Source organism: Prinia subflava, unplaced genomic scaffold, assembly GCF_021018805.1.
Source record: "Prinia subflava isolate CZ2003 ecotype Zambia unplaced genomic scaffold, Cam_Psub_1.2 scaffold_60_NEW, whole genome shotgun sequence".
NCBI classification, from domain to species: domain Eukaryota; kingdom Metazoa; phylum Chordata; class Aves; order Passeriformes; family Cisticolidae; genus Prinia; species Prinia subflava.
Genome location: NW_026961067.1, coordinates 122,290 through 150,214, shown reverse-complemented (window position 1 = coordinate 150,214; position 27,925 = coordinate 122,290). Strand labels below are relative to the sequence as shown.

Below are 27,925 nucleotides of genomic sequence, written 5' to 3'. Positions count from 1 at the left end.
GCCCAGGGGGCTCAGCCCAGGGGGCTCTGGGGGCTCAGCTCGGGGGGCTCAGCCCGGGGCAGCCCGGGGGGCTCAGCCCGGGGGGCTCAGCCCGGCCCCTCCTGGGGCGCTCAGCCCGGGGGGCTCAGCCCGGCCTCGCTCTGGGGGCTCAGCTCGGGGGGCTCAGCCCGGGGCATCCCGGGGGGCTCTGGGGGCTCAGCCCGGGGCAGCCCGGGGGGCTCAGCCAGGGGGACTCAGCCCGGGGGGCTCTGGGGTCTCAGCCCAGGGGTCTCAGCCCGGGGGGCTCAGCCCGGCCCTGCTCGGGGGCTCAGCCCGGGGGGCTCGGGGGGCTCAGCCCGGCCCCGCTCGCTCGGGGGACTCAGACCGGCCTCGCTCGGGGGGCTCAGCCCGGGGGGCTCAGCCCGGGGGGCTCAGCCCGAGCCGGGGGTGTTCACCGGAGCTCCCGCCCGGTTCGTCCCCGGGCCCGGCTCCGTCCATCACCGGGGGCAGCTCCCGAGCGGGGCGCGGCTCTCCCGCTCCCCGGGCTGCGCCTGCCGGGGGCTGCCGGCCACGGGGTCAAGTGGTTCTTGTGTCCCGGGCATCCAATGTGGGGAATTTTCCCTGCTTTTCCCATTTTTTTCCCATTTCCCCCCATTTTTTTCTCCTTTTTCCTCCCCATTCCCCCCCTACTATTTTTCTCCCTTTTTCCCTTCTTTTATTTCCCTTTCCCTTTTTTCATTTTTTCTTTTTTTCCCCTTTTTTCATTTTCCCCTTTTCTCCCCTTCTCCCCCTTTTCCCCTTTTATTTCCCCACTTTCCCCCTTTTTATTTCCTTCCCCCTTCCCCCCCCGCTTTTTTGCCCTCCCCCCCCCCTTTTCCTCATCTTTCCCTCCCTTTCCTCTGCTTCCCCCTTTTTTTCCCCTTTTCCTCCCCTTTTTCCCTCCCCCCCTTTCTTCCTTTTCTTTTTCCCTTTTTTCCCCCTTTCCCCCCTTTTTTTTCCTCTCCTTTCTTCCCCCCACTTTTCCCTTTTCCCCCCCCCACCCATCCTAGCAAAACCATTGGAGAGAATGGAGAGAAATTGTGCCTCAACACTGATTTAAACTCCTTTTTTTTTATTCCGGGCTTTCCAAAATTGGGTAAACCAGGCTCAACTTTGAATATGGAATTTTAAAGTGATCGCTGTTAGGAAAAAAAAACCCTAAAAACCCCAATAAAATAAAATAAAATAAAATAAAATAAAATAAAATAAAATAAAATAAAATAAAATAGTAAAAACCTCTTTCCACGTCTGATAACCCAGGAAAGGAGGGAGAGGGAAAGGAAATATTCACACCCAGAGCTTTGGGAAGTTTATAAACCCCTCAGGCCGAAGGCTTTAAACTCCCCTTTAACTAATGGGGGTCAGGGAAGGATTTTCTTTGTGGGTAAATGACCTGATAATTGGATTTACAGGTTTTTTTTCCACCTTCCAGCCCAGCAGCTGGTGCTGCCTGTCCTGGGCAGAGTCTCAGAGCAGGAGAAAGAAGAATTTGATGCAATTCCAGTTTTACAATGCGACAAATTCTGGTTTTTACCCCATTTCCTCTTTTCTGGGCTCTGCCATAAGATCTTACACGGATGGGGGTGGAAAATTTGGATTTAAGGGGGTTTCTGCAGGATATTTCCAGGATTTTGCTGAATTTGCAGCCGGGCTGGGTTCAGATCTGTTTATTTTGAATTATTTGGAGTTCGCTGCTGTGACAGCGGCAGCAGCACCTGGACAAGGCGATGGGAAATGATCCCACGGAATGTTCTGGAAACTCTGGGATATTCACTCAAATCATCCTCAAACACCCTGAGGACTCAGCCCTCTGCTGTCTCTGCCCTCTCTGAGAGAGTTTTTAATCAGGGAAATTCAAAATTCTCCTTTCCCTCAGGAAAAACTCCACAGGAAGGACAAGGCCGCAGAGGCCTGGGCCTGCTGAGGCCTGGGCCCGGCGCTTTTAAAATGTTTTATTTCCATCCTGCCTCGCTTCTCTCATCAAATCGATTTTCCCTTTTCTCCACAAGTGCTCTTGGCTGACGGAGAAGCTCTGAAAGCTCCAAGGAATTTATTTATTTCGTCGCTTTCTGGTGTTTTCTGGGGAGAAAAAGGCGAATCCGCAAAGCAGGCCGCAGCCTTTGTTTACATTGGGAAAAAAGCAGCAGTGACAAAAAAAAAAGGATGATTTTACCCCAAAAATGCACCTCAAAAAGGTGAATTTATGGTTTTGAGCAGCTCTGAGACATTGGATGAAGAGGCAAAAAAGAATTTTGGGTTTGGAAGGAGGAAGGAGGGATCAGGGAAGAATTCCTGGTGTGAGGGAAAAAAACCCAAAATTATCAGGTGGACGTGACCGTGGGGATTTCTGTGGGAAAATCTTTGTCACTGTCACACGTGGGGCTGGGAATGTCTAAAATTCCAGGATTTCTGCAGGAAAATCTTTGTCACTGTCACACGTGGGGCTGGGAATGTCTAAAATTCCAGGATTTCTGTGGGAAAATCACTGTCACATATGGGGTTATAAATGCCTGGAATTCCAAATTTCTGCAGCAAAATCCTTGTCACTATCTTGTTTGAGGCTGGGAATATCTGGAATTTTGGGATTTCTGCAGGAAAATCTTTGTCACTGTCACACGTGGGGCTGGGAATGTCTAAAATTCCAGGATTTCTGTGGGAAAATCTTTGTCACTGTCATAAATGGGGCTGGGAATGTCTAAAATTCCAGGATTTCTGTGGGAAAATCTTTGTCACTGTCACACGTGGGGCTGGGAATGTCTAAAATTCCAGGATTTCTGTGGGAAAATCTTTGTCACTGTCACACATGGGGCTGGGAATATCTGGAATTTTGGGATTTCTGCAGGAAAATCTTTGTCACTGTCACACATGGGGCTGGGAATATCTGGAATTTTGGGATTTCTGCAAGGAAAACCCAGGAACCGCAGCACCAGCACAGCTCCAGAATCCCAAACCCTAAAAATCAGAGTTTTGTGGAGGTTAAATCTCATTCCTATTTCTACCCCCAGCCCGTTTCTCTGATTACATTTCTCAATTTCCAAGACTGAGAGGAACTCGTTGGGCCCTGGGGCTGCTTCCTCCACCTGCTGCTCTGTTTTTAGCTCTTGTGAAGGAGAATTAAAGAGGGAAAAGCAGCAGGGCTCGGGGTTGGGGTTTAAATCGTCACTGGTCCCTGGGAAAACGGGAAGATTTTACCCAAGAACGAGCAGCCGCAGCAAACGGAGCCCAGATCTCACCTGGGGACTCATCTCTGCTATCTTTAGCAGCTTTAAATGAGGTTTTTACCCAGCCCAGCCAGGCAGGCTCCTGGTAGAGCACAGCTGAGCTGAGCTGTGGCTCAGGAGGACTCGGATGATCCTTAAAAGTGAATTTTTCCCTCCAGTTATAATAAAAAAAATCCATAAAAGCCCAGCTCAGAGAGCTCACCTGCGGCAGCGTTCATTTCCATCCCCGTTTGGATGCACCAATCTGTCAGAATTTTTATTTTAAGAGCTGCTCTAAGGTTTTTAAATGTTTTCCCATCATTTCCTGGTGAAGTTTTGGGTGGGAAAAGAGATATCCCCCCCTGCCCCCCGAATTTTGTTGGGTTCCCTTTCACCACCAAATCTTTTTGCAGGAGCAGCATCTCCCAGGAACAGCTTCAGGGCTTGGGTGAGTTTTTTAGGTGGAAAAAGACAATTTTTTTCCCAGAATTCTGATGCTTTAGGTGGAAAATTAGATTTTTTTTTCAGAGTTCTGATGCTTTAGGTGGAAAATTAGATTTTTTTTTCTGAGTTCTGATGGTTTGGGTGCAAAATGAGATTTTTTTTTTTCTGAGTTCTGATGGTTTGGGCAGAAAAAGGAGATTTTTTCCCAGAATTCTGATGGTTTCCCTTCCACCACCAAATCTTTCTACTGAGGCAGCATCTCCCAGGAACGGCTTCAGGGGCAGGGTGAGCTCCTCTGACACCTCAGCTCGCTGACAGCGCCGAGGATTTGGGATTTGGGCTCCTGGTCCTGCAGACACGGGGCAGATAAAAACCGAGAATTTGGGATTTGAGCTCCTGATCCTGCAGACACGGGGCAGATAAAAACCGAGGATTTGGGATTTGGGCTCCCAATCCTGCAGACACAGGCCAGATAAAAGTTGAGGATTTGGGATTTGGGATTTGGGCTCCCAATCCTGCAGACACGGGGCAGATAAAAGTTGAGGATTTGGGATTTGGGATTTGGGATTTGGGATTTGGGCTCCTGATCCTGCAGACACGGGGCAGATAAAAACCGAGGATTTGGGATTTGGGATTTGGGATTTGGGCTCCCAATCCCGCAGACACGGGGCAGATAAAAACCGAGGATTTGGGATTTGGGATTTGGGCTCCTGATCCTGCAGACACAGGGCAGATAAAAGTTGAGGATTTGGGATTTGGGATTTGGGCTCCTGGTCCTGCAGACACGGGGCAGATAAAAATTGAGGATTTGGGATTTGGGATTTGGGATTTGGGCTCCTGATCCTGCAGACACGGGGCAGATAAAAACCAAGAATTTGGGATTTGGGCTCCTGATCCCGCAGACACGGGGCAGATAAAAACCGAGAATTTGGGATTTGGGATTTGGGATTTGGGCTCCCAATCCTGCAGACACGGGGCAGATAAAAACCGAGGATTTGGGATTTGGGATTTGGGCTCCTGATCCTGCAGACACGGGGCAGATAAAAACCGAGGATTTGGGATTTGGGATTTGGGATTTGGGATTTGGGCTCCTGATCCTGCAGACACAGGGCAGATAAAAACCGAGGATTTGGGATTTGGGATTTGGGCTCCTGATCCTGCAGACACAGGGCAGATAAAAACTGAGAATTTGGGATTTGGGATTTGGGCTCCCAATCCTGCAGACACAGGGCAGATAAAAGTTGAGGATTTGGGATTTGGGATTTGGGATTTGGGCTCCTGATCCTGCAGACACAGGGCAGATAAAAGTTGAGGATTTGGGATTTGGGATTTGGGCTCCTGATCCCGCAGACACGGGGCAGATAAAAATTGAGGATTTGGGATTTGGGATTTGGGATTTGGGCTCCTGATCCCGCAGACACGGGGCAGATAAAAACCGAGAATTTGGGATTTGGGATTTGGGATTTGGGCTCCCAATCCTGCAGACACGGGGCAGATAAAAACCGAGGATTTGGGATTTGGGATTTGGGCTCCTGATCCTGCAGACACGGGGCAGATAAAAACCGAGGATTTGGGATTTGGGATTTGGGATTTGGGATTTGGGCTCCTGATCCTGCAGACACAGGGCAGATAAAAACCGAGGATTTGGGATTTGGGATTTGGGCTCCTGATCCTGCAGACACGGGGCAGATAAAAACTGAGGATTTGGGATTTGGGATTTGGGCTCCCAATCCTGCAGACACGGGGCAGATAAAAGTTGAGGATTTGGGATTTGGGATTTGGGATTTGGGCTCCCGATCCTGCAGACACGGGGCAGATAAAAGTTGAGGATTTGGGATTTGGGGCAGTAAAAGGCAGCAGCCTCTCTTAACAAACCTCTGCAGATAATCTGTCACCACTCCTGGCGTGCCTGGTCCATGAGGAAACGCCTCAAAGCCTGGAAAATCCCATCCCCCTCTTCCCTCCTCTTCCCCAAGTTTAAAAACGCAGAAATCATTCCCTGGATGAAGCAGAGATGAGGTCGCCTCTGCTTAATCCTCCCTGGAAGGATCAGGATGTGCAAAGTTGTGAATTATTCTGGATTTTGGGAGTCTGGGGTGGTTCCAGGATCCACCACGGAGTTCCTGATTCCTGGTGGGAATATTGAATATCAAATGGATTTTGCTATTTCTCCATCTCTCCATCTCTCCATTTCTCCATTTCTCCATTTCTCCATCTCTCCATTTCTCCATTTCTCCATTTCTGTATTTCTATATTTCTGTATTTCTCCATTTCTCCATTTCTCCATTTCTGTATTTCTGTATTTCTATATTTCTCCATTTCTGTATTTCTCCATTTCTCCATTTCTCCATTCCCACATTTCTCCATCCCCACATTCCCATCCGCCTGCCCTGCCAGCCTGCTGCTCACCCCTGCTCCATAAATTCCATTTTCACACCACTCAAAGCCATTTTTTTCCCCAAACCACAGCTCTGCATCCTCCCCTGAACGCGGCCCAGCCCCTCAGCAGGAACATTTTCCATGCAGGAACATTTTCCACGCCTGCAAACATTTGCCGAGCCCCAGGACCCCTTTGACATCTGCCAGGGAGCCGAAAAATTCCCTGAGCCTGGGCAGATCGGAGGCCTGGGCTGCCTTCAAAGCCACATCAGGGTCCTGCGGGGCTCCCCTGGACTCCAGCCCGGGAATCGGGAGCTGGGCCGGGATTAAAGCGGGGCTGGAGCTGGAAAAAAGCTGGGAAAAGCTCCCAGGTGGGGCCCTGGAGCAGTTCCAGGCGCCTTTGTTGAATCTCGTCCTGCTTGGAGCAGGAATTCTCCCCTCCGTGCTTTACACGAGGTCTGCGCCTGTTTTGGGGCAGTTTTCCTGGGAGCCACACCTGAGATTCCCAGTTTTCCAGCCCATGAGGATCTGTCTAAAATCTGCATTTCTTCCCCATTTTTTATCCCATTTCCTTCCCACTCTGCTCCTTTTGCCTCTGCCGAGTTTCTGTCACTCCAGAGCTGCTCCATCCATGGGGAAATTCAGATGCCCCAAAAAATCCACATTTTACCCCACATTCCCATCAGGTTTATCCATCCAGGAATAAATCCAAAGCCTGTTTTGGCCTGTTTAGGGTCCAGAAGGGAAAAAAAAAAAAAGGAAAAAAAAAAAAAAAAAAAAAAAAAAAAAAAAAAAAAAAAAAGGAAAGAGAAAAAAACGAGGAAGGAAAAAAAGGGGGAAAGAAAAAAAGGTGGAAAAAAATGGGAAAAAAAGCAGGGGACGTTTCCGAGGTGAGGCTGCCCAGCTGGCGGGTGATTTATGAAGTGCTGAAAAGCATCTTCGGAGCTGTCATTTATCCCGGAGCTCTCAGCCTAAATAAACAAAGAGCCCCCCCTTCCCTGATTATGTTTCCAGTGGAAACCATTCCAAAGCCTCGGAGCTGGCACTGGAAAAGCCCCTCCGGATATCCCGGCCCGCAGGTGCTCCCTAGTGGAGCTTCCAGCCCTTCCCGGGCCCTCGTTCCCCTTTCTGAAAGGGAAATCACATCAAAAATTCCAAAAAAAACCCAAAATCCAGGAGCAGAACCATCCCAGTCCTGCTGAGGGATCGCAGATTCCCAAAAAATTCACCCCCAAAGGATCTCGAGGAGCCTCTTCTGCCTCAAACCTTTCCCCACAACATCCCAGCCCTGATCCCGATTTTCCCTTGGCTCTCTCAGCATTCCCAAACCCATTCCCAAGCTTTGATCCATTCCTGGCCTCCCGAGGGTTTGCAAATCCAAGAATTCCTCCTATCTCCGAGATAAAGGGGGAAACCCAAATCTGAAGGATCAGAACCATCCCAGCCCTGATCCCAATTTTCCTTTCAGTCCCAACATTCCCAAACTCATTCCTGAGCTTTGATCCGTTCCTGGCTGCCCCAGAGTTTACAAATCCAAGAATTCCTCCTATCTCAGAGATAAGGGAGAAACCCCAAATCTGAAGGATCAAAACCATCCCAGTCCTGCCGAGGGATTCCAGATTCCCAAAAAATTCACCCCCAAAGGATCTCGAGGAGCCTCTTCTGCCCCAAACCTTTCCCCACAACATCCCAGCCCTGATCCCGATTTTCCCTTGGCTCTCTCAGCATTCCCAACCCCATTCCCGAGCTTTGATCCATTCCTGGCTGCCCCAGGGTTTGTAAATCCAGAATTCCTCCTATCTCCGAGATAAGGGAAGCACAGGAGGGCAGGGAGGAGATAACGCCGGGAATTCCGCAGGCAGGAAATCTGGACCCTGCTCTGGCGGGAGATACCGGAGCTTTTTCCCCAAATTTTTGGGTTTTTAAACACAGAATGCCCGATCCCATTGGGTTGGGCAAGAAGCAGCGACCGCATCCCTCAAAAATGGCTAATTCCCCTCAAAAATGGCTCATTCCTCTCAAAAATGGCTCATTCCCCTCAAAAATGGCTCTTTCTCCCCAAAAAATAGGCCTTTTCCTTCAAAAATGGACCTTTCTTCCTCCAAAAATAGCTCATTTCCCTCAAACCTGGGCTTTTTGCCCTCAAAAATGGCTATTTTACCCTAAAAATGACCACTTTTTTCCCCCTCAAAAATGGACTCTTTCCCTCAAAAATGTCTCTTTTTCCTCAAAAATGGCTCATTCCCCTCAAAAACGGGCTCCTTTTTCCTTAAAAATGTCTTTTTCCCCTCAAACCCGGGATTTCCCCCTCCAGCCCCTCTCGGTGCCCTTTTCCCCCCGGGAATTCCAGGCGGAGATCAAAGCCGGCCGAGCATTCCCGGGAAGCTGAGTCAGGAGCTCTGCGGGTTCCCCAGGCCGAGCCCCCCAGCAGGAATTCCGCTTTCTGCCTCTCCTTATTCCCCAAAAATTCCTGATCTCTGATCCCGGATCCAGCCCGGCCCTGCTGTGGGATTTGTCGCATTAATTTCATTTTTTCCCCCCCGAGATGAAAGCTCCGGGTGCCTCCCCCCGAACTTCCTCTCCTTTTGTTCTCAGGAAGTCTGATTATTTTTTGTTTTTAATTTTCCACCCCCTTTTCCTAATATTTATTCATGAGGATTTTTTTTTTTTTGTCTTTTTGATTTTTTGGGGTTTTTTTTTGCTTTCAGAAGCTTCCCAGCAGCTGCTCCTGATCCGATGGAATTCGCTCGGCTCCAAGGATGGATTTTCATCTCCACCGGGGACAGGCAGATGCTTCCCCTGGCCGGGAACGCAGCTCCAGAAACCGGGAATTCTGGATTTTATGGAATTCTGAGGGAATTCTGGCTGCTCACCTGCAGCTGCTCCAGCCAGGATCCCAATTTTCCATGAGCTGGGCCTGGATTCCCAGATTTGGGCTTTAAACTCGAGTTTATCCCTTTTCCTTTTCCTTTTCCTTTCCTCCTTTTTCTTTTCTTTCTCTCTGTTCCAGCACTGAGATTTTTCAAATGAAACCAAAGGAAAAGAAAAGAAAAAAAAAAGAAAAAATACTGCAGATAGGAAAATAATAAAGGAAAAGAGAAATCGTAATTGAAAGGAAAATGGAAAAGGGGAAATGAGGAAAAAAAAAGGTGGGGAAGGGGAAGGGGAAGGGGAAGGAGAAGGAGAAGGAGAAGGAGAAGGAGAAGGAGAAGGAGAAGGAGAAGGAGAAGGAAAAGGAAAAGGAAAAGGAAAAGGAAAAGGAAAAGGAAAAGGAAAAGGAAAAGGAAAAGGAAAAGGAAAAGGAAAAGGAAAAGGAAAAGGAAAAGGAAAAGGAAAAGGAAAAGGAAAAGGAAAAGGAAAAGGAAAAGGAAAAGGAAAAGGAAAAGGAAAAGTCTGGAAGCTTTGCAGCGATGTTTCACCGGGGCCTCAGGGGGGAACGGGAGCGGGGAGAGGGAGGAAAGGAGGGAAAAGGGAATCCCGGGAATGAGCTCTGGGGAGAGCCCGGGGCCTGTAAATCCCCGCCCCATAAATCAGCCCCTAATTAGGCGCGAAGAGGAGGCTTTAACATCCTCATCAAAGGGATTAATTAATTCATCCAGGGGCTCGGGACAGAGTGGGGAGGGGGGTGATGGAGATGGAGCCTCCCGATCCCCTCATCCCATCCCGGGAGAGGGCTGAGATAAAGGAGAAGGGATGGAGAGGGATCATTGATCTGGAATTTTCCCTTCCCTTCATCCCAAACCTCTCTGGGAAAGGGCTGAGCTCTCCTGGCTCATCATCTGCTCTGGGTTGTGCCCGGGGCAGGGGGAAAAGGGTTTGGAGGAGGGAATGATGGATCTGGAATTTTCTCTTCCCTTCATCTCCATCCTCTCCTGGGAAAGGGCTGAGATCCCGGAATTGTGGCTGGGATAAGGGAGAAGGGATGGAGAGGGATCATTGATCTGGAATTTTCCCTTCCCTTTGTTCCGAACCTCTCTGGGAAAGCTGAGGTGCTCGGGATTGTGGGTGAGAAAAGGGATGGAGGAGGGGATGATGGATCTGGAATTTTCTTTTCCCGAACTTCTCTCAGGAAAGGGCTGAGATCTCCTGGTTCATCCTCTCCTGGTGCTTGGGACTGGGGATGGGACAGGGGGAAAAGGGCCTGGAGAAAAGGATGGTGGAGCTGGAAGTTTCTGTTCCCTTCATCCCCATCCTCTCCTGGGGAAAAATAAAATAAAAATAATAAATAAATTAAAATTAAGTAATAAAATATTTTAAAATAAAATATTCCCAAATTCCATCCAGGGACGCTTCCCGCGATCCCAGATCCCTCCAACCTGGCCTGGGACAATTCCAGCCACAGATTCCCTGGGAATTCCATCACAGGGAGGATTTTTTTTCCCCAAAATCCCCTCCTGAATCCACTTAAAGGAGGAGCAGCCTGGATCTGGAAAGTTCTGGAATTCCAGGAGGGTTTGGGTGGGGAGGGGCTGGGATGGAATTCCCCTGGATCCCTGGAATTATCCCAGGCCAGGCCGGAGCAATCCGGGTGTTCCTGGATGAGCTTTTCCAGAAGAACTCATCCCAATGGTTCACGTGGGCTTGGGAATGACCCGTGGGAAACCACAAAATTCCCAAAATTCCCATTATTGGCTTTTTTTCCCCATTAATTCTTCCCTGGGAGTGGCCAGCAAGGGAAGCCTTGAAACCAAACCCCTCAATCTCCATCCAAATCCAAGTGATAAAATCGGAATTAAACCCTTTCCCATCATATTTTTCTTTATTTCCATTTGAAAATTCAAATTTTTTTCGGTGCTCACTCTCCGGAATCCCAACAGATCCGGATGCTGCTCCCATTTCTCCTCACAAATCCCTTTTTATGCCGATTCCAGCATCCCAAAAATCCCCCTCCCCTCCTGGGCTCTCCTTTAGGATTTCAATCCCAAACCCCGGGCTGAGTTCACCGCGAGTTTTTCCTCCCCCTTTTCCCGGCTCCGGTGACAAATTGGAACACGAGGGTTTAATGAAAATCGCTGGAAACGTCAGGAAAATCCCGCCCTGGAGCTGACAGGGGCCCATCTGCATCCCGGCCTTCCCATTAATTCCCTAACAACTCCCGACAGCCGCGCCCGCGGGGTCGCGGGTTTAATTTAATCCCGCCCGGTGCGGGATGAGGGAGGCATCGGTGAAATTCCGCTTTTCCCGGGGTTTTTGTTCCGTGTTTTTCACCATGTGCAGGGATCAGCGCTGTCCCTCGGTGTCATCAGGATTGGGGACATCGCCCTGCCTGCCTCTGGCAGAGATTTTGGGATTCGGGATTTGGGGATTTTGGGATTTGGGGACTTGGGGATTTGGGGATTTGGGGATTTCAGGATTCAGGAGTCACGATGTCAAGATTTGGGATTTCAGGATTTCAGGATTTAGGATTTTAGGATTTTGGGATTTCAGCATTTCAGGATTAAGGATTTTAGGATTTCACGATTTCAAGATTTCAGGATTTCAGGATTTCAGGATTTCAGGATTTCAGGATTTCAGGATTCCAGGATTTCAGGATTTCAGGATTCAAGATTTCAGGTTTTCCTGGCATCCCAGGGGAAAAAGCGCCCCATGCCCAAGTTTGAGGTGGAATTTTGGTGTTTTATTTCACTCGTTTAAGGTGCAGAATTCAGGGCAATCCTGGGGGTTTTCCCAGGAGTCGTTCCAGGTTTTCCATTGGGTTTTTCATCAGCTCCTTAATCAGGCCTTGCTGGGGCCTAACTAAACCCGAGGCTGGGTTTATTAGGGTGGAGACAAATCAGACCTCGGAGCTCGGTGACAGGAACTGCTGTCCTAGGAGCTGCCACGGCAGAATTCCCTGGATCCTTCTAGAAACAGGGAATGGGGCTGAACCGGGCGGGTTTGGGACAAACTGGGGACAGGAATTGCTGTTCCTTGGAGCTGCCATGGCAGAATTCCATGGAACCTTCCACTCCCATTCCCTAATGGGCCTGAACTGGGCAGGTTTGGGACAAACTGGGGACAGGAATTGCTGTCCCTTGGAGCCGGCCCCATTTAGGGACAACCCCTCCCTTAATCCCTCTCCAGGCTCCCCAGATCCCTCCGGATCCTTCCGGAATTTCATTCCCTGAATTTTCCCTGTACAAATCCCAGGGAGGGGCAAGAGGGAGGCGACGAGAGGCAAAATCAGCTCCAGGATGGAAAAGCTCCAGCTTGGAATTCTGCTTGGGAATTCCGCGGGGTTTGGAATCCACCGGGACGCGGTTCCGGGGCGCCGCTCGTGTCCCCGCGCGGTGACAAACGGGAGGTGACAGCTCATCCTGCCCGTGTCACTCCTCGCTGCCTCCACAGCCCGGCTTTGTGTCCCGCTCAGCAGAGCGCGGCTCAGAGCGGGAAAAGCCCGGCCTAACCCAGCCCCGCCCAGGCCGCTCCTCTTCCCGAAGGAATTGGAGTTCCAGGCACGGTGACTCCGCTCTTCCCGAGCTTCCACCGCCCCTTTGGGGTTCAGTTTATCCCAAAAGTGAATTTCCGCCCCCAGGTGTGCCCAGAACCTTCCACACTTCCCACACAACCCCTCCCTGGCAAATCCAGGGATTTCAGGGATGGAATTTCCTGGGATGTGCTGGATTCCGTTTCCAGGGGTTGTGACCCCCCCCCCGCATCCCGTTGCCATGGAAACGCTTCCCGCTGCCAGGTTGTTCCTGCGGGGAATGAGATGGAAAAGGTGGAGGCGCTGGAAAATCCGGAATTTGGGATTTCCCTGCCCCGGACGCCTCCTGATGTCCACGGGAATTCCGGGATTTGCCGAGGAGGCGGCGGGGGAAGGAGTGAGGAGGAAGAGGAGGGGGAGGAAGGAGGAGGATTCGCTCTCTTTTCCAAGGAATTCTCCTCCACGGAACTCAGAGATTCTAGGAATCCATAAAAATCCATCATTCCCTCCTTCCCAGATGGGATTTGTGTCTCATCCTTGTCCTTCCCATCCCAGCCAGATCCTCAATCCTACTGCTCCAAAATGAGATTTTCAGCTTTTCCTAAATCTCCTTTTCCCAAATATTCCGACCTGGAGCCAGAATTCCACCTCATTCCCTGAAATCCGGGATGTGGGGATGGATAAATCCTCAATTCCTGAGTCTGAAATGGGATTCCTCCAACACCGGGGTTTGCATCCCAACAATTCCAGCCCTGCAAATACCTGGGAACAAGCGGCACAAACCCCAGGGAAAGCTCCGGGAGGGTTCCAGAGCCGGGAATTCAGCTCCAGGAAACTCGGGAGCTGGGAATGCATCTCTGGGAGACTCCAGAGCTGGGAATTCAGCTCCAGAAGGGTTCTGGAGCCAGGAATTTAGTTCCAGGAGGGTTCTAGAGATGGGAATTTAGCTCTGGGAGACTCCAGAGATGGAAATTTATCTCCAGGAGACTCCAAAGTCAGGAATTTAGCTCCAGAAGGGTTCTGGAGCTGGGAAATTGTCCCTGGGGGAATCTGGAGTTTGGAATTTATCTCTGGAAGGGCTTTGGAGCCAGGAATTCAGCCCTTGGAGGGCTCTGGAGCTGGGAATTTTTCTCCAGGAGAGTCTGGAGCTGGGAATTTATTTCTGGGAGGGCTCTGGAGCTGGGACTTAGCCCCTGGAGGGCCCTGGAGGTGGGAATTTATCTCCGGGAGACTCTGGATCCGTGGATTTATCTCCGGGAGGCTCCGGGGCTGTGGAGCTGTCGGCTCCTCAGGCAGTGACAGGCGCCGCCTGACAGGAACCACTTAACTTCCAATTTTCCCTGCTCCCGAGATCCCGGCGGGCAGGGCTGGGGGGGATGGAAGCGACACCTCCATCCCTCCTCCCTGCCTCCTTCCAGCCCCGCTTCTCCCGGCTGGAAGGAGCCGGGATTGGATTTTCCGAGGGGATAAAAAGCAGGGAAAAAGCGCCTGCGGTGACCAGGGCAGGGGGCTGGGATGGGAGGTGGAATTCCAGATCATTCCCTGATTATTTTTGGTGTGGTCTTGGTGTCGAGTTTGGAGCTGGAGCTTTCCTTGGGATGGGAGGTGGAATTCCAGATCATTCCCTGATTTTTTCTGGTGTGATATCAGCGGGGAGTTTGGAGCTGGAGGGGTTTTTTGGGATGGGAGGGGGGATTGGTGCAATTCCAGGCCGTTCCATGATTGTCTGTGCAATTCCAGGTGCTCCAGAGAGGAGCAGGGCCTGGAGATTCCGGCACATTCCACAGGGAACAAACGGGAAAACTGCCCTGATCCCCATCCCAATCCTGATCCCGACAGAGCCAAACTGGGAATTTCCCTGATATTCCGTGTCCTATTCCCTGCCCTAAGCGTGGACCCAAACCCCTCTCAGGCCCCTTTGTGATCCTGGAATTGTAAATAATCCTGGAATTTTAAATCCTTGTAATCCTGGAATTGTAAATAAACCTGGAGCCTTAAATCCTTCTAATCCTGGATTTGTAAATGTTGTAATCCTGGAGTTGTAGCCCTGCAAATCCTGGAATTGTAAATAAATCTGGAATTTTAAACCCCTGTAATCCTGATGGGTCGCACATCCGGAGCTCTGCCTCTCCCGTTTCCCCCCCGACATTCCTGATAGGAAAAGGGCTCTGCCTCTCCTCTTTTTCCCCCAGTATTCCCAATATTCCCAACAGGAAAAGGGAACTGCCTCTCCCTTTTTTCCCCTCAATATTCCCAATATTCCTGAGTGGAAAAGGGCTCCGTTTCCCCCAAGTATTCCCAACTGGAAAAGGGCTCTTCCTCTCCCTTTCCCCCCCCAATATTCCCAATATTCCGATGGAAAAGGGCCCCATTTCCCCCCGATATTCCCAATATTCCGATGGAAAGGGCTCTGCCTCTCCCTTTTTTCCCCCTAAATATTCCCAATATTCCCGATGGAAAAGGGCCCCATTTCCCCCCGATATTCCCAATATTCCAATGGAAAGGGCCCGATTTCCCCCCGATATTCCCAATATTCCAATGGAAAGGGCTCTCCCTCTCCCGTTCCCCCCCAGCTCCTCCAAGGCCGCCCGGCTCTGTTTCCATGGTTACTCCCAATCCATCGCCCGTTTCCCGGGAAATTGGATTTCCAGGGATGTCAGCAGGGCACAGCCCGGTGCTGATCCGAGCTGGGATTTTCTCCAGCTGGGGGGGAGGTTTGGAACCCCGAATCCCCAAAATCGGGACGAGGGTGGTGTCGGATCCCCCCTGTCCTTCCCAGAGGATCCCAAATCCAAATTTGTGAGCAGCCCGCACATCCAAAAACTGAAGCAGTGAGGAAAAAAGGGAAGGGAGAGCAAAAAATAAAAAGCAAATTTCCCTGGAAATTGGGAAAATCCCTTTATCCTGAGACCCTGCCTGTGATATTTTTATTTTCTGTTTATTTTTATTTCCTGGCTTGAATTCCCTAAATCCCAGTTCAGGAGTCCTTGCCTGGCTGACAGATTTGAGGGGCAGGTATTGACAGGAAAAATCCACATTTTGCCCCAAAAGAGCCTCAGAATTCCCTAAATCCCAGCTCAGGAGTCCCTACCTGGCCAGGAGATTTGAGGGGCAGGTATTGACAGGAAAAATCCACATTTTGCCCCAAAAGAGGCTCTGAATTCTCTAATTCTCAGCTCAGGAGTCCCTACCTGGCTGGGGGATGTAAAGGGGGGCACTGACAGGGAAAAATCCACATTTTCTCCCCAAAAAGGCTCGGAATTCCCTAAATCCTGGCTCTACCTGGCCGGAAGAGCGGAGGTGCAGCTGCTGTGATATTTTTATTCTCCATCTCCTGCTCGGGGCCCCTGAGCTGAGGCGTTTCCTGTGCTTTGAGGCCTCAGCATCCGCTGCGAACGTTGAATTTCGGGGCTGTTTTGGCCCTAAAACCGAGCTCGGGCCGCAGCTGAGCCGAGCCTAAGGAGGCTGAAGGGGGAGGGGTAAAAGCTGAGCTTAAAATCTGAGTAAGAACCGGCAGAACTTGGGCAGGGCTGGATGTGAAACTCCCCGGTTTGGAAAGGACGTGGGAGCGGCAGCGCCGAGGTTTCTCCGGGATCTGGGGATCCCCTGGTGCTCCCTCTGTCCCCCAAAAAAAATCCCAGAAATCCCCAAAATCCAGCAGCGAATTTTCCTGTAAATTCACTTTTTATGGTCCCTTCTCTACCAAATCCCCCTCCTTGGGAAATGTCACTGGTGAGGGACACCCCGAGGTGCTGCCCCTGCAAATCCCGACCCGAAACGGCCCCAAAAGGACCCTGGAGCTGCTTTGGGGTTTCTCCTTCGGCTCCGTGACCCCAAATCCCGACCCCAAATGTTTGGGGACCCCCTGGCACCTGGGCCTTGCCCGGGCTGTGCTGAGAACTGAAAGAAAAATGGAATTTTTTCCTTTGTTTGTCGGAAAAGGGGGGCCTAAAACACCTGGGAGCACCTGGAGGAGCAGCGCTGGAATTCCAGGAGGATTTCCACGTGGGAATTTCTGGATTTCCAGGAGGATTTCCCGCATTTCCTTATGGAAATTTCTGTATTTTCAGAAGTGTTTCCCACATTTCCTTATGGAGGAGCAGCTCCGAATTTCCAGGAGGATTTCCATATGGAAACCTCCATATTTCCAGGAATACTTCTCACATTTCCATGTGGAAATCTCCACATTTCCAGGAATATTTCCCCCCTTTCCTTATGGAGGAGCATCTCCGTATTTCCAGGAGATTTTCCATTTTCCATTTCCATGTGGAAATCTCCGCATTTCCAGGAGTATTTCCTCACTTTTCCATGTGGAAATCTCCACATTTCCAGGAGTTTTTCCATCTTTTCCCCACCCCAGCCTTTCCCATCCCAGCCGTGAGACAACCCTGGAGTTTTATTTTTTACCATCCAACCCCTCCTTCCACACAGGAAAGGGAAAATTTCATTCCAGAACATCCATCACCACCTTGTTCCCATGGGAATTCTGGGGAGAAAAACCAGGAAAAAAATCCCAATCCCAGTCCCAGGTGGCTCCAGGTGAGCTCCTGGAGGAAATTCCTGCCGGGAAAGCTCAGCCGGTTCCAGGTGTGGCCCCTTGGCTGCAGCTCAGCTTTTCCCACCCGGAATTTTCGGGATCATCCCGGACAGCTGGGGGTGATTCCGGGGGGTTTAAAAGGAGGAGGAATCCCAGCCCCAAAGTTCCTCCTCCTCTTTTTGGGGTGTCCCCGCCCTCCCCGCTTCCTCCTCGCCGCCCCGGAGCGCTCAGGGCTGGCTCAGAAGGAATCCCATGGATCCCCCGATCCCGGAGGAGATCCAGAGGCTCCTGGCAGGTACCAACCCCCTCCTCATCCCCTCCTGCCCCACGGGGAAATCCCTGGCAGGATCTGGGGTGGCGTTTCCGTGGGGGTTTGGGGTCTTCAGGGCTTGTGGAACATCCCTGTCCCCAAGAATTTTGGGGGTCTGTGGGACCTCCTTGACCCCAAACTCAGGGAGAATTTGGGGGTGATCCCAAGGAGAATTTTGGAGCTGTGGGATTTCCTTGTCCTCAAAAATTTGGGGGCTGCAGGATGTCCCTGTCCTTGATCCCAAAAAATTTGGGGGCTGTGGGACCCCCTGGCCTCAAGGAGAATTTGGGGGTGATCCCAAAGAGAATTTGGGGGCTGCAGGACCTCCCTGTCCTTGACCCCAAAGGGAATCTGGGGGCTGTGGGACCTCCTGGTCCCCAAGATTTTTGGGGGCTGTGGGACCTCCTGGTCCCCAAGATTTTTGGGGGCCGTGGGACCTCCTGGTCCCCCAGAATTTGGGAGCTGTGGGACCTCCCTGACCCTGAGGAGAATTTGGGGGCTGTTTTTGAGTTTTTGGGCCTCAAACCCCTGAATTTTGTGAGGTTTTTTTGCAGCTTGGGGTGGGGAGAGAACTTCTGTGGTGCCCATAAATCCGTCAATCCACCCCCAGCAGGGATTTCAGGCTGGAGCGGGGGTTCAATCCCCTCTCCCTGAGGAACCCCAATGTTTTGGGGGTGCTTTTGCACCTTTTGCTGCTCGGGGCTGCGTTTGAGGGTTTGATCCTCAAACCCCAAAACCTCGTGGGGATTTGTTCGTGTGGTGCCCACAAATCCCTGAATCCCCCCCCGGCAGGGATTCAATCCCCCCCTGCCCATGGAACCCCCACATTGGGAGGTGCTGAGGAGCCCTGGGACCCCTTTTGGTGGTTTTGGGGTTTTTTTGGAGCTTCCATCTCTCATTTCCTGCCTCGGCAGCGCCGAGCTCATCCCTCCCCCTCCAAAACCCCGCGGAACCTCCTCGGGCTGAGCCTCTCCCAGCCCATCCGAGCTCTTTCCCGAATTCCCAGATGGAATCGGGAATTCTCCCCTCGGCTCAGCCCTCCACGGTCCCGAGCTGCCCCCTCCGGGCGCGGCTCCTTTCCGCGGGATTATTTCCTCGTTAGCTGCCGGTTTTTAATTGAAGGCTTCAGATCTGGTGCCCCCAGCCCGGCCTCTGTGGGCTGACAGGTGGAGCAGGCCGGGAATGGAGATTAATTGCGTGTCACAAAGCTCGGGATCAAACCTGCCCGCGGCCTGACAGTCCCGAGGCCTTCCAGGGCCTGGGGAGGCTCCAGGCCGGGAATGGAGGAGTTTAAATTCTATTTTTTTATTATTTATTTTGTATTTTATGAGGTTTATGGGGTGATCTCATTGTTGTCCCTAGCAAAAAAACACGGAGAGGGATTTGGGATCAAACTTTGATGATCCCGAGGACTTCCAGGGGCTGTGGAAGCTCCGGGATGGGAATGGAAGAGTTTAAATTCATTATTTTTTATTCCTTATTTTGTATTTTATGAGGTTTATGGGGTGATCTCATTGTTGTCCCTAGCAAAAAAACATGGAGAGGGATTTGGGTTCAAACTTTGACGATCCCGAGGACTTCCAGGGCCTGGGGAGGCTCCAGGCTGGGAATGGAGGCGTTTAAATTCTATTTTTTTATTATTTATTCTGTATTTTATGTGGTTTTGGGGTGAACTTGTTGTCTCTGAAGGAGCTGGCAAAAAACACGGAGAGGGATTTGGGATCAAACTTTGACGATCCTGAGGACTTCCAGGGGCTGTGGAGGCTCCAGGATGGGAATGGAAGAGTTTAAATTCATTATTTTTTATTCCTTATTTTGTATTTTATGAGGTTTATGGGGTGATCTCATTGTTGTCCCTAGCAAAAAAACACGGAGAGGGATTTGGGATCAAACTTTGACGATCCCAAGGACTTCCAGGGCCTGGGGAGGCTTCCAGGGGCTGTGGAGGCTCCAGGATGGGAATGGAGGAGTTTAAATTTTTTTTTATTGTTATTTTTTTTGTATTTTATGAGGTTTTGGGGTGACTCTGTTGTGGCCTGAAGGAGCTGGCAAAAAACACGGGGAGGGATTTGGGATCAAACTTTGACAATCCCGAGGCCTTCCAGGAGTTCTGGGAGCTCCTGGCCCTTCCCAGGCTGGCAAGGAAGGAGTTTTCCCTTTTCTTTCCTTTTTTCCCCTTTTTCCCAACTCCTTTTCTCCCTTTATTTTCTTCTCCTCCATTTCCCCCCCTTTTTTTTCCTTTTTTTTCCTTTTTTTTCCTTTTTTTTCCTTTTTTTTCCTTTTTTTTCCTTTTTTCCTTTTTTCCTTTTTTTTCCTTTTTTTTCCTTTTTTTTCCTTTTTTTTCCTTTTTTTTTCCTTTTTTTTCCTTTTTTTTTCCTTTTTTTTTCCTTTTTTTTTCCTTTTTTTTTCCTTTTTTTTTCCTTTTTTTTCCTTTTTTTTCCTTTTTTTTCCTTTTTTTTTTCCCCCAGAAAGGATCAGGGACCCTCCAGCCAAACTCCTGAGCGGAGCCGGGCGCTCTCTCCGTAACCAGCGGGAATTTACCGCTCCCGACCAAAGCTAAACCCGGCTTTAGGGTGATTTATTCCCCGCCTGCCCTCCCTGACTTTACGGCCGAGTTTCCCTTCTCCTTCTCCTTTCCTGCCGCTCCAAACCCTCTGGAAAAGCCGCAGCTCCTCCCATAACTCACCCGGGCTGACAGCCCCGGCACTAAACCGCTAATCTCGAGTTTAGTGAGTTAATCCGCGCTTAAAAATCACCCCGGGGTTGCCCGGGGGGTTGGGAGTGGTTTGGTTTTCCCGCCTGCTCCATCTCTGTGGAAAAATGGGATTTGGGGATTTTTCCATGCGGTTTCTCGTTCGTTTTGAGTTTCCAGAAAATGAATTTGTTCCGTCTGCTCTCGTCGGGATCGTCAGGGCGGGTTTGGGGATTTTTTAGGTTTGGATCTCTGGATTTTTCTCGGTTGTTAGTGGCGTAAGCTCGGCTTTATTAGACGTGTCCTAAACTGGAGCTCAGCTTTATTAGGCCTGGATTGGGCCGTGGATTTAGGCTCAGGAGCTTTCAGATTCAGCTTTCCTGACTCTTCCCAGGTTTCTCCAACTCCTTTTCCAGGCCCAGATTCCCTAAACCCTTTCCCAGCTTCCCTAAACCCTTTCCCAAGTCCACCTTTCTTATCCTTCCCAACTTTCTTGACCTTTCCCAGGTTTTCCTCCCTTCCCAGGCCCAGGTTTCTTTCCCAGGTTCAGATTCCCTAAACCCTTTCCCAGATCCAGGTTTCCCAAACCCCTTCCCAGCTTTCCTGACCCTTCCCAGGTTTCTCCAACTCCTTCTCCAGGCCCAGGTTCCCCAAACCCTGGCCCAGGTTCCCCAAACCCTGGCCCAGGTTCCCCAAACCCTTGCCCATGTCCAGGTTTCTCCAACCCCTTTTCCCACTACCGGATTTCCTGACCCTTCCCACTCCCACTTTTCCTCCCGCGTCCCCGATTTCCCCCCGCGCGTCCCCGATTCCCCCTGCCGTGTCCCCGATTCCCCCTGCCGTGTCCCCGATTTCCCCTCCCGTATCCCCGATTTCCCCTCCCGTGTCCCCGATTTCCCCTCCCGTATCCCTGATTTCCCGGCCATTCCCTGTTTTCCAGAGGCTGAGGATTACCTGGCCCGGGGTTTGCAGGAGGAGCCGCTCAGCGCCGGCGCCCGGGAGCGGCGGGACGGGATCCTCCGCGCCTTCCAGCGCATCCGAGCCAGGTGGGATCTCCCGAATTCCCGAATTCCCCAATCCAAACCCTCTGAATTCCCTCAGATTTTGGGAATTTCTCCTTCCGGTGGAGTTCCCCCATGGTTTGGAGTTGTAGGGATATTCCAGGCTCGGGACGATGGGATAATCCCAGAGAGTTCTTGTTTTATTTGGATTTTCTCTGTTTTGGGATGGGGAATCCTTTCCCTGTTTTTGAGGAAGGAATTCTGGGATATTCTGGATTTATTCTTCAAGCTCAAGTTGGGATTTTTTTTTTTAAGGAAGGAATTCTGGGATATTCCTGATTTATTCCATAATTTTAGGATGGGTATTTTCCTCCCCCCTCCCTTTATTTTTGAGGAAGGAATTCTATCATATTCCCGATTTATTCCAGATAGGAATTTCCCCCCCTTTTTTTCTTTTAAGGAAGGAATTTCTCGCATTAATCCAAATTAAATCAATCCCATTTTCACCTCCTTTTATCCCTGAGCTCACTCCCACCACTAATTCCGTTTGGAGCCTTCTGGGTTGTTCCTTTCCGGAATTTTCCAGCCTTTCCCAGCCTGGCTGATGGAATTATCTCTCTTTTCCCATCCATTTCCTCCCGGACCCATCATTAACCTGAAACCTGAGAGCCTCAACTGAGCTGAAAAATGAATTTAAATCCATTTCTCCCCTAATGGGGAATTCCCAATCCCATTTTCCTGGCTCCCATTTTTTTTCCCCCCCGTTGGAAGTCTTGTCCAGCATCGATTTTTTAAATATTTATTTTCCCAGACATTCAAATCCTGGCTCCAAAGATCCCATTTCACCCCATCCCTTGGGAATAACCGCTCTTCATTGATGAGGAAAAACCGGGAATTTGATTGGAAGCTGCCAGGATTTTACGGATCCAGCTCAGGGAGTTCGGATTTTGGGATTTTCCAGCTGCTCAAATCCCATTAAACCCAAATTTGCCCAATTTTTTTGGTTTTTTGGGGGGTTTTTCAGGCCCAAAGCTCCAAAAATATCCTGGAAAACTGGGAAATCAGGATTCGGGATGAGTTTTTCTGCAGGAAGGGGTGGGAGAAACAACAAGTTTAGGGAAAATATTGGGAAAAGAGCAAAAATTCCATGGGGGAGCTCCCTGGAAATCCAAGCACTCCCAAGATCTGATATTTATGGGATTTATCCGAGATTTCTGTTGGGAGAGGCAGGAATGAGCTCTAAATCCCCAAAAATCTTCTCCTCCCCCCATTCCCGATTCCATTTTATTCCAAATTTTCCTTCCCAGAGTAAAAATAATCCAAGCATGGAATCAAAGCCAAATCCTTGAGCTGAAATTGGAAAATTTTTTTGCTGCTTTTTTATCCTAAAAAATAAAAAAAAAAAAAGCAGGAAAATCCAAGCTTTTTTTGGCGTTTTCCCTCTGCCTTCCCGGAGCTGCTCCGGGAGGGAGCGGAACTCAATTTTCCCGGTTTTTTTTAGGCCATTTCCTGGGATTAAAAATGACAGAGGTCGGGAACAAAGCCCCGGTGCTTTCACGGAGCGGGAATTGCGAGTGACAGAAAATCATTCAGGAAATGTTGGCGCTAAAACGTGGCCAGGAAAAGCTCCCGAGGCTAAAATTCCCAGGAAAAGAAAAAAAAAGGGATTTTTGCTGCTCTTCTCTGTCCAGGAGGCAGAAATATCCCGAATTTTGGGAATGATGGATTTTTTTTGGAGACTGGGGGGAATGCAGGGAGCTCTCAGAGCTGATGTTTTTCCCCTTAAATGTTGAAGAATTGGAATTTTCCATGGAAATGTTGGGATTTAAGGATAAAAAAAATATGAGGGAATAAAACCCGAGCTGCTTTTCCAGCTGGGGCTGGATTTGGGGGATTTAGGGATAAAATGGAGCAGCCACGGCATGGAGAAAAAAATTCCTTGTGGAATTCGGGAATGACTCCTGAGAGCATCCCAAGAAATTCCCAAGTTTTCCTCCAAAAGACTCTTCCCAACCCAATATCCCAGAAATTTTCTCCCTGTGTGCATTTTGGACTTTTCCTGATTTTTTTTTTTTTTAATCCAAAATAAACAAATCCAAGAAATACCAGACCCTTCATAGGAATTCCGGGCTTTTTTCCCAAGGAATCCACACCAGGAGCTCGGATGTTCCCGAGAAATCATTTTCTCCATGAAAGCTTTTAATGAGGATCCGAATTGATTGGATTTTCCCAGGTCGGATTCCGGAGCCACCAGAGCTCATCTTGGAATGGGCACTTTGTGCTTTATTCCCAATCCTTGGTGGGATTCCCAAATTTCCGGGCAACGTTCCTGGATTAAGGTGATTCCCAAGATTTGTCCGAAGTGGGAAAGAATCCTGATTTTTTTTTTTTTTTTTTTTAATATTGAATCCTTAATTTTTTGGGGGAATGAGCAGAGCATTGATCACCCTCCACTTGCTGGGAATGAGCTCAGCAAAAATCCTGGAATATTTTGGGGCTGGAAGTGACTTTTAAAGGATTTGAGGGGAAAAAAGTCACGGGAATTTTTGTATTTGGAGAAGGACCTGTTCCTATGGGTGGAAATCCATGGAATTACGGTTGGGAAGGGCCTTAAATCCGATCCATTCCCTTCCCACCATCCCGGGTTGTTCCAAGCCCTCTCCAGGGCTGGCACATCCCAAACCCTCTTGGAATTCCTTGTGCTTCCCATTCCCTGGATTCTCCCATCCATCCCCGATTCCTCAGACTGGAACAATCCTGGAGGAAAATCCGGGATTTTATGGCTCTTTTTCCTTTCTTTTTCAGGTACCACCTGGAATTCCCATCCCGAGGTGAGTCCAGCTGGGAAAAGGCTGGGAAGGGCTGGACTGGGAGAGGTTCCTCATGCTGAATTCCCAGGAAAAAGGGTTTTTATGGATGTGTGGGGCAGTTCCTGGGGTGGGGAAAATTCCACAGCAAGGATCTCATCCTGGAGAGAAATTCCCACAATTTCTGTGGCTCCGGCATCGATTCCTGGGCTGGGAAGTTTTCCAGGAACTCCAGAGATTTGGAAAAGTTTGGGAAGCTTGGAAGGGGCAGCGTATTCCCATGGAGAATCCACTGGGAGCGAAGGTTCCGGGGCGTCCCTCAGTTTTCCTGAGCTTGGAATGGGATCAGGATGGGAGTTTTCCGGGAATGCCCATTCCTTGTTAAAAATTTGGGAAATTTTGGTTTTCTCCTCATTCCCTCCATCATGGGCGTGAGGATTTGAACCTCCTGGGATCCCTGAGGGTCACCGGGAGGGAATTCTGGATCTCGGGGACAATCAGTGGATGTGGGATCGCTCGGAGCTGACCTGGAGATCCTTTGGAGCAAGGGATGAAATTCCCGATTCGGATCTTTGGGGACAACACCGGGATTGGTGGATTTGTCCTTTTTCCTCAAAAAATGGTTGGGATCCATGAGGATCTCCCGGAGTTCCACTGAGGAATAAAATCCCTTCCCGGCATTCCAACTCCTCCAGTCCTTCCTTTCCCTCAGGAACAAATTCCCTTTCCGGCATTCCATCTTCTCCAAACCTTCTTTTCCCCCAGGAATTAAACCCATTCCTGGCATTCCAACTCCTCCAATCCTTCCTTTTCTCCAGGAATAAATCCCTTTTCAGCATTCCAGTCTATCCAATCCTTTTCTCCAGGAATAAATCCATTCCTGGCATTCCAACTCCTCTGATCCTTCCTTTGCTCTTGGAATAAATCCCTTCCCGGCATTCCAACTCCTCCAATCCTTCCTTTTCTCCAGGAATAAATCCCTTTTCAGCATTCCAGTCTATCCAATCCTTTACTCTTGGAATAAATCCCTTCCCAGCATTCCAACTCCTCCAATCCTTCCTTTTCTCCAGGAATAAATCTCTTCCCAACATTCCAACTCCTCCAGTCCTTTCCTCCAGGAATAAATCCCATCCTGGCATTCCAACTCCTCCAATCCTTCCTTTCCTCCAGGAATAAATCCCTTCCCAGCATTCCAACTCCTCCAATCCTTCCTTTCCTTCAGGAATAAATCCCTTCCCAGCATTCCAACTCCTCCAGTCCTTTACTCCAGGAATAAATCCCTTCCCGGCATTCCAACTCCTCCAATACTTTTCCCCCAGGAATTAAACCCATTCCCAGCATTCCAACTCCTCCAATCCTTCCTTTTCTCCAGGAATAAATCCCTTCCCGGCATTCCAACTCCTCCGATCCTTCCTTTTCCCCAGGAACGAATTCCGGGCGCGTTCCCTCCTCTCCAGCCCATCCTGGAAATGCCAGGAATGCGGCAGCCTCGCGAATTCCCACCGGGAGCGGCGTTATCCCATTTCAATCTGAGCCCCAGCGCTTTAATTGCTTCCCAAGCATTGTTTTCCCGATGAATCCAGCATCTGGCACCATTTGGAAAAGTCCAACCGACAGCTGGGCGGAAAATTAACAAAAAAAAAAAAAAAATGGGAAGGAGGGAAGAGCCGAGAGCATGAAAGGCTCCAAATGAGGTTTTTAAATTGGGAAAGTTCATGGAATTTCAAGGGTGGAGGAGGAGGGAGGCTTTTGTTCCTTGGAAAATTCTTTTTGTGGAGTTGGAAGCTGAAGGAAAAGTAGGAAAATCGGGATGTGGAACAGGGCAGGGATTTGGAAAGGAGTGCCTGGCTTGGAATTCCTGACTTTGAATTCCCATTGAGAATTCCTGTCTTTGAATTCCCATTGAGAATTCCTGTCTTTGAATTTCTACTGGGAGTTCCTGGCTTCAAATTCCCTCTGGGAATTCCTAGGTCTTCTCCTAATGGGTCCCTTGGGAATTAATATTGTTGGGACAAAACCTTCCAAGGAAAGGGGGAAAATTGAGGGAGAAAATGTGGATTTGATGTACAAAGAGGCTGAGCTTGATCCCTGCGGAGAAAGGAGAGGTGGGAATGGGAATTTGGGAGTCCTGGAGGGAATTGTGGGGTTGGGGTTGATTTTTAGGGATGAAATTCAATCCATGCCTCCAGATAAGAGGGCTGGGAAATCCCGGGATAAAGGAGGATGGAGTTAAGGAACAAGGTGGAGAGGCGAAGGAAGAGGATCCTTCCAGGATTTCCCTTGGAATATTTAGGGAATATTTTCTGAAGGATTTCAGCACAGCTTGAGCCAGATCCGGTAAAGGCAGAGCCGTGGGAATCCAGAGAGCAGAATCCCAGGAATTCCAGTTCTCCCAGCCTGTGGATTCCCAGGATTGGCTGCAATGAACCGAAACAATCCTGGGATCCAAGAAATCCATCCAAAACAGGAGCTCAGGATCTTCTCTGTTCCAGATGAGGATTTTTTCCTTTTTTTTTTTTTTTTTTTTTAAGGAATTCTCAGGCATTCCTGATTTATTCCCTCATTTCAGGAAGGGAATTTCTCCCCCCCTTTTGTGGAAAATCTGGGATTTGAGTGCGGATGTGACTGAGCAGGATTTAAGGATCCAGAGCAGGAATTGTTGTTCCCAAATCCCCAGCACCAAACGCTGGAGCTCCAATTCCTTTTTCCCTTAATCCATGGGAGCTCCTGGAACAGAGCCCCAGCAGGAGTGGAATTCCTATTGGGAATTGACTTATTTTAAATTCCGCGTATTTAATTCAGAATAATCTCCCCGGAAAAAGAAGGAATCTGGGAAGGAGAATCGGGAATTGGAGCCCTTCCCCCCAGCAGAGCTCCTGGGCGCTGTTTTCCAGGGAGAAACGCTCAAGAAAAGCCGGGATTTGGGAGGAAGGGAAGGAAGGAACGGTCTGAGGGAGCATCGAGAGGCCGCTCTGGGGTACTGCAAGGGAGGAGAGGGAAACCGGGAAAAGGGACGGGAATTCGGGAAGAGAACAGAGAGACAGAGCTGGGGAAAAGGGAGGGATGAAGAGGGAAAAGGGAGTTGGATAAAGAGGGAAAAGGGAGTTGGATAAAGAGGGAAAAGGGAGTTGGATGAAGAGGGAAAAGGGAGTTGGATGAAGAGGGAAAAGGGAGTTGGATGAAGGGGGAAAAGGGAGTTGGATGAAGGGGGAAAAGGGAGTTGGATGAAGAGGGAAAAGGGAGTTGGATGAAGAGGGAAAAGGGAGTTGGATGAAGGGGGAAAAGGGAGTTGGATGAAGAGGGAAAAGGGAGTTGGATGAAGAGGGAAAAGGGAGTTGGATGAAGAGGGAAAAGGGAGTTGGATGAAGAGGGAAAAGGGAGTTGGATGAAGAGGGAAAAGGGAGTTGGATGAAGGGGGAAAAGGGAGGGATGAAGAGGGAAAAGGTCCCTGTGGGGATAAACAGGAGCTGAGGGGCAGGGCTGGAATTCCGGCATTGCTGGAGTGGGAATTCACCAGGGAAACTGGGAGAGAGGGATGGGAACTGGGGAGGGAAATGGGAATTGCTGGAATAGGAACTTGTCGGGGGGAAAAGAGTAATTGGAAGGGGAATTTTGGGGAAAACAGGCATTGCTGGAATTGGAATTTTGAAGGGAAAATGGATCACTGGAATGGGAATTTGTGAGGGAATCAGGCATTGCTGGAATGGGAATTTTGATGGAAAGAGGAATTGCTGGAATGGGAATTCTGATGGAAACAGGCATTGGTGGAATGGGAATTCTGATGGAATCAGGCATTGCTGGAATGGGAATTCTGATGGAAACAGGCATCGCTGGAATGGGAATTTTGGGAAAACCGGCTTTGCTAGAACAGGAATTTGCCTGGAATGTCGCGGTGACCCCAGCCCGACCCCACGAGAGGCGCAGGTGTAAAATCCCCGCTGAGGCAGAGCTCAGCTGAACCCCCCGATGTCTTTGGGCTCCTTTTCCCGGTGTCTCTCCAGGGTTTTTCCGTGTCCCCGCCAGGTTTGGGCCTTGGTTGTGGAATTTGCCTTCCCACCCAAACCATTCCATGATTCCCTGATTTTTTTGATGCTCGGGAGCTCGGGGGGCTCCGTAACCTCTGCCCAAAGA

At 49.8% G+C, this 27,925-nt stretch overlaps 1 protein-coding gene across 1 annotated transcript in view; it reads left to right on the top strand.

Moving 5' to 3' along the window:
* The first annotated feature begins 17,186 nt into the window (after nucleotides 1–17,186).
* The window catches only part of SKAP1 (src kinase associated phosphoprotein 1), a 91,285-nt gene continuing 80,546 nt past the window's right edge, over nucleotides 17,187–27,925 (top strand). The window contains exons 1-3 of the mRNA XM_063425213.1: nucleotides 17,187–17,279; nucleotides 20,927–21,032; nucleotides 23,793–23,818. Coding sequence (XP_063281283.1) covers nucleotides 17,237–17,279; nucleotides 20,927–21,032; nucleotides 23,793–23,818 — 175 coding nt within the window. The 5' untranslated portion in view covers nucleotides 17,187–17,236. The remainder of the gene's footprint in view (nucleotides 17,280–20,926; nucleotides 21,033–23,792; nucleotides 23,819–27,925) is intronic.